Genomic DNA, 6,253 nt, shown 5'->3' on the forward strand with positions numbered 1-6,253 from the left:
CCTCGACCTGAGATTCCTTTCCCCTCTGGAGTTGTTTCCTCTTTGGGGACAGTGGTGTCTGGGGACCCTTTCAGTTTGGACACCTCAGTGTTCCTCCCTTGTCACATTGGAGGCTGACCTCAACTCCAGGGGGGTTGTCAAACCGCCTTTGTTTGAAAGAAACAGGTCCAGAGATGAAGGGACTTGCCCAGAACCACACCGCAAGCAAGTGACTCAGACCATCCCAGGTTCACCCGCTCTGGCCCATTTGCTGCCATCTGGCTGTTTCCTCCGGACCCCAGGCTTCTCCTCCATCCCTCATCTGAAACATCCAACATACTCCCCACTCATAGAACCCCAGTTCTCTGGAAACACAATTCACAAGGCCAGGGATGGAAGAGAACCAGGCCTGTTAGGTCTGTAGCCAAAACCTCCTGTCTGATTTCTTCAGGCCCAACGTGAAGTCCAGCCTTCCCCAGTTCCCAGCCTTCCTGCCGGGCGAGCCCACCTCTTCCGTGCCCCTCCCCGTCCTGTACCTTCCTGTGCCCCTCGATGACTAGCAAGGGCACTGCTGTCTCAGGCCAACTGGGTGGGGGCGGCTTGTCATTGCTCCAGAGAACCAAGATCTAGGCGGAAAGGGGGGTGTTATGGAGTCTGGGGCAGTACGGTCCCGGAGCCACCTTTCTCAGATGGAAGAAATCCCAGAGTTTGGAAAGAGCTTAGTTGCAGCCAAGGTCTTGTCATTACTGCCCTGTTCTTGCCTCTGGGCTTCTGGAGGGCAGGAATTCCAGGGACATGGAGGTAGCTGCCTGTGGCATTAGAACTCAGGCGGTGATAGCCCCTAGCCAGGGTCCTGACCCCATTCCCACCCCCATCTTCTGGAAGATTTTCATTGTCCTGCTCCATTATCATTCCCAGCCCAGCTCAATGTCCCCTCTTTGTTGCCACTCCATCTGCCCTGGCTGAGCTCACGGCTTCCCTGGAAGTGACGTTTGACAGTGAGTGTACTAGGAAATGCTAAGTGTATCTGAACCTCAGGGCAGAACCCTTTCCTGCTTTTTCTCTGTATCCTCAGCATCAAGTCCAGGGCTTGGTGCTCAGAAAGTGACTGCTGGGTGAATAAATGAGTGAACACAGGTGTGTTTATTTCTCCAGCCTCCGCAAGAGGCACCTCTTATTAGATAAAGTCATCAATTTCCATGGGGAGGTAGAAAAGAGGGTGGGGGGAAAGTGTAAGAGGCCTGGGACTTGCCTGGTGGTGTGGCTCAGTGGTTGAGCATCGACCCATGAACCAAAAGGTCACCAGTTTGAATCCCCATCAGGGTACATGCCCAGGTTGTGAGCTCAATCCCCAGTAGGGGGTGTGCAGAAGGCAGCCCATTGATCGATGATTCTCATCATTGATGTTTCTGTCTCTCCCTCCCTTTCTCTCTCTCTCAAAACCAATAAAAACTTTTTTAAAAAAGAAAGAAACTTGGGACATACAGAAAAAGGCAGCAAGGGCACTTGAAAATCCTCCCCGTGCCTCCTCTCCTCAAAACGGTGGTTATCTTTGGGGTTTAGGTTTCCTCAAGGGCCCTGGCCTTTCCCCCCACCCTAGATCCCAGGACCCCAGCTGGCAAGGGGGCAGACCTGGGCACAGTGCTGGGAGCCTGCCACTGCCTGGATGAGCTTCAGGGGGGGCTGGCCTGTGGCCCCCACCCAGATGAGGGCGCTGAACCTGCCTGCAGGGCGAGAGCCTGGGGGAAGGACACAGGCTATTAGGGTGGGAGGGGACAGAATGCGCTGGAGAGTGACCTGGGTTGGGGACCCTGGGAGCCAGGAGATGCTGGGGACTTGGGGAGGGCCCTGGTGGGGTTCTGTGGTTGAGACTGGGAGGAACTGGGGGAGAATTGATGAGGGGACTTCAGGTTGTCCCGCCCCCAGGACCTACCCTGCTGTAGGTAATAGAAGGGGAAGTCCAGGGGACTTGTGGAGAACGTGGGCAGGGCCAGGAGTGCCCCTGGGGGGTTGTTCCACAACAGCGATGGGTGAGCGGATGCTCCAAGGATCCGGTCCTGAATGATCTGCAGAAGGAACGCAGGCTCTGCAGAGGGGGTGGCCAGGGCAGCAGGGGCGGGGTCTGAGGAAGTGAGGACCTGGCCTTCCCTCTCCTCCCCTTTAAGGCTGAGGGTGGGGGTGGCAGTTGCATCACCTGATCCCTGGGGACAGGAGGGTTGGATGCAGAGGTCCAGAGAAGGGGGCACTCGGGGATGGTGTCCACAGTTGGCAGATGTCGGCGAGCTTGCCTCCCTCTCCTTCCTCACCCATGACCGACATCACTAACAGCTCCTGACATAGTCTCAGCCCCAGAACCCCTCCCAACACAGCACCCGGCAGCCAGGACCTGTCAGCTGGAGTTGGTACATGCCACAGCTGCCCCTTACAGATGGGGAAACTGAGGCCAACATCGGGGAAGGAACGTATCCAAGAGCTCCAGTCCCAGCTTCATCCCGGGAGCGTCTTTAAGGGGGAAGCCCGGACAAGGCAGAGGAGGTGCCGGGAGAGGGGTGAGGCAGGAGCCCCTACCAGGGGAGTCCCCCTTACCTCGAGGGTGGTACGGATGACCTTCTCCACTGAGGAGAAGTAGGTGTCCCACAGAAACTGGGTCTGCTGACGCAGGGCGAGGACCCGCGTAGGGGGCATCTCCTGGAGGGCAGCCAGCACCTGGGCCACAAAGGGAGCAAAAGAGCAGGCATGGGGCCTCCTCAGGCCCTGACTGACCCTCGGGTGGGGACAGCCTGGGGTGGAGGTCTGGGAACCTGAGCCCTCTCTCCGTGGGTCTCCCGTTAGCCACGGCCACCCGTGGTCAAGTCCCCGGTAACGGCATATGGAGTTCAAGGGTCACAGAGAGCCGAGTGTACATGCCGTTTAGTAACTGACAGTGGACACGTTACTTAACCTCTCGGAGTCTATTTCCTCATCTATAAAATGGGGAGGATAACTACCTGCCTCACAGGGTGGTTGTGAGGCTTAAATGAGCCCAAAGCAGAGGCTCAGTGAAGAGTAGATGTTAACTCTCTACCATTCTCACTTCTCAGCAGATTCAAGGCTCACACGTGTTTTTCAGAGTTGGGCAAAATTAGCTTCATCCAATGGAAGTCGCTGTCTTTTCCTTTGCCCCCCAAAGCCACATGGAGGCGCTCCGATTCTGATGTGTGTGTGTGTGTGTGTGTGTGTGTGTGTAGATAGATAGATAGATAGATAGATTGATTGATTTCAGAGAGGAAGTGAAAGGGAGAGAGAGAAACATTAATGATGAGAGAGGGAACCATTGATCGGCTGCCTCCCGTGGTAAGAGGGGAGAGGGATCGTCAATATATCACATTAGATGAGGACTGAGGCTAGCCTGGGAGCTGGGATCCTGGGGTCCCTCCCATGTCCGGGGTCCAGTCCCCACCCCATGGGCAGGGCCCTCGGCTACCTGCAGTGGGAGCCTCTCGTCTGCTACAATGGCCGCCTTGGTCCAGTCGATAACCTCCGAGAAGGGCAGCTCCCAGCGAGGACTGAGAAGCACAGGGATGCAGCCAGCCTGGGGGGCAGGGGTGTCACTGGAGGGCCCAGCCCCACCCTGCACACCCTCACCCACCTCCCAGTTCCAAGTCAGCAGCTGCTGCTAGTGGGGGCAAGAAGCAAAGAGGGGGAAAGTGTTTTGGGGGGAGTGTGGGTGCTGTGCAGAGGGTGAGATGACTATGGACACAGGCACACCTGAGCCCCAGCGTAAAGAGCAGCTCACCTCTCCTACCATTGGCCCGGGGCCCAGGGAACCAGGCAGCTCAGGAGTGTGGGGGAAAGAGATGGGGAATGCTCAAGTTGGGGCCGTACCTGCAGGGCTTGGAGGAAGCGCAAGGCATCAGCATGGCGGCCAGGGATGAGGCAGAAGGTGGCATTGGGCAGCGCTGCCCCAGGGTGGGTCCTAAGGAGGCACAGGAGGCCTAAGACAACTGCCCTTCCCCCACCTGGCTCCCTCATGACTCCCAGCCCCACACCAACACTCCCAAATTCACCATGAACAAACACATGCTCTCATAGGCTAACGAACACTCAGCTACACACTGACGCACACTCGCCCCTCGCCCACACCTGAACCCCAGGGTTCTAGCTCCGCCTCTGCCCTGGCTGGTCTTAGTCACCTTCCTTCTCTTCTCTGGGCCTCCGTTTCCTCATTTGCAAAATGGGAGGCCGTGGTGCCTGACTTTCCAAGGCCCAGTCTGACCTGGACATACACGTGTCAGCCTTCCCACGGCTCTGCCCCACCCAGACTCTCAGGCAGCCCTCACCTGAGTGGCTCCCACACTGCCCCCCCTTCCTGAGAACCAGCCCCATGAAAGGCTCCTCTGTCCCAAGGTGGGCCGGGCCCCCAGCCTGAACCACACAGGAAGCTGCTGCCAGCGGCCTCCTCGCCCAGAGGACAGGCCTCCTCTGTTCCTCCCACCTCCTCCCCCAGCTCCAGGGCCACACTCGGGCTGTGAGTGCCTGTGGGGCAGGGGGCGACCACAGCCCACCCAGGGAAGTGCCCACGACCTAGCTGCTGGGAGGGAAGGGGCGGCGGGCAGGCAGGACTCGGGCGCACAGGCCTGCTCAGAGTAGGACTGATGGCTCGGGCCCAGAGGTCCCAGGATCCTCCTCTGTCCAGCCTAGCTGGTCCTGAGCTGAGCCTCCAAGAAGCAGTCCTGGGAGTCGTAGTCTCTGGACCCACTCTCATTGCACACATGGAGAGACTGAGTCTCAGACTCAGAGGAGCTCAGGGTCTCAGCGAGAGCTGGGCAGAGCTGGAACTAGAATCAAGGTGCTAACTCTGGGCCCTGGTTGTTTGAACTACTCAGAGCTGCTGCTAGGGGTCTCCCAGAGACCCCAGCCCTCTTCCTCCAGTGCTAAGGTGTCCGCCAGGCTTTCCCTGGAAGAAGCCACAAGTTAAACAACAGAACACCCTCCACCTCATTAAAAGGGGCAGCACCAGACAGCTATAGCCACCCCCCACCCCCAGTGAAACCTTAAGGGATTGAAAATGCCTGAGGTCAAGGCTTCGGAGAACCCAGAAACCAAGAGCCTGTGGAATGAACTACACCCCTCAATCCTCATCAGCCTCAGCAAGCAGTTCCCTCTCTGCATGTCCTTCTCCCTCGGCCTGGAGCACCCCTCCACTGCCTGGCAGCCCAAGGAATCCTCCTTGGTCTTAATATCTAGGCTCAGACATCACCTCTTCTAGGAAGCCTTCCTGATACCTCTAGAGATCGCTCCCTCCTCTCTGCCTCACAGCCTCCTTGTGCACTGGAGTGGTAATAAGGCAAGCTAACCTTTATTGAGCACATACTTTGTGCTTTACCTTCATTATCTCAGTTCATTCTCACAGCAACCCTATGAGATGGTAGGTATGTGATGTTAGTATCCCATTTTACAGATGAGGAAACTGAGGCCCACAGAGGTCACATAGCTCTGAAGTACAGGAGCCAGGCAGGCAGCTTGCATAGCTTCTCTCTGCATAACAATGTGTTATAACCAGTGGCTTGTCTATCTCTCCTACAGGACCGAACTACGTGAGGACAGGGCCGTGCCTCCCTCATCTCAGTATCTCCGGGACCTAGCAGAGTGCCTGGCAGAGAGTGGGCACTCAGGAGGTGCTAAATGAAGGAGTTCTCAGTGTGCCGTAGAGGCTAGACCCGGGACCAATGGATCCAATGTCTGAAAAGTCAGTTTCCACACAAATTCTAGTAACGGATCTGCTTGTAAGTAGTCAGTATGGGTGGCCTTGGGAGGTGGTGAGTTCCTCATCAATAGAGGTAAACAAGCAGAGGCTAGATGAGCGTGTGTGTGTGTGTGTGTGTGTGTGTGTGTGTGTGTGTGATGGAAGGGTCATCGTGGTAACTGCCAATTAAATCTTAGGGTTCTGTGACCATGTAAGTGCTTGTCACGGTCTCAGGGCTTTCGTGCCCAAGGCTGGAGTCAGTGTGGTCATACCTACTTTGAGATGCCCTCAAGTTCATTTTCTCCTGATTTTGAAAAAAAATTTTTTTCACAGGCTCCCAAAAGTATCATGGGCCCTGGGCACTGTACCCCCTGTGCCCAGGGGACTTAAAAACCTGCACTGAACTTGTAAATAAGTAAAACACAGGGAGAGCATGTACACATGTTGCTTGTACCCACACAGAGCACCTCAGAAAAGACACAAGAGGAGCAGCGGTGTTTGGTTCCAGGAAGGAAAGCGGGGTGGCCGGAGTCGGGCGGGGGGGCGCTT

At 56.5% G+C, this 6,253-nt stretch overlaps 1 protein-coding gene across 1 annotated transcript in view; it reads right to left on the reverse strand.

The window, feature by feature from the left end:
- The window catches only part of EXTL1 (exostosin-like glycosyltransferase 1), a 13,525-nt gene that overhangs the window by 2,728 nt on the left and 4,544 nt on the right, over positions 1-6,253 (reverse strand). Inside the window, exons 2-7 of the mRNA XM_006777511.2 lie at positions 3,844-3,934; positions 3,443-3,550; positions 2,566-2,685; positions 1,913-2,045; positions 1,612-1,718; positions 516-605 (exon numbers count right to left, since the gene is read on the reverse strand). Coding sequence (XP_006777574.1) covers positions 516-605; positions 1,612-1,718; positions 1,913-2,045; positions 2,566-2,685; positions 3,443-3,550; positions 3,844-3,934 — 649 coding nt within the window. The remainder of the gene's footprint in view (positions 1-515; positions 606-1,611; positions 1,719-1,912; positions 2,046-2,565; positions 2,686-3,442; positions 3,551-3,843; positions 3,935-6,253) is intronic.

Source organism: Myotis davidii, unplaced genomic scaffold (genome assembly GCF_000327345.1).
Source record: "Myotis davidii unplaced genomic scaffold, ASM32734v1 scaffold149, whole genome shotgun sequence".
Lineage (NCBI taxonomy): Eukaryota > Metazoa > Chordata > Mammalia > Chiroptera > Vespertilionidae > Myotis > Myotis davidii.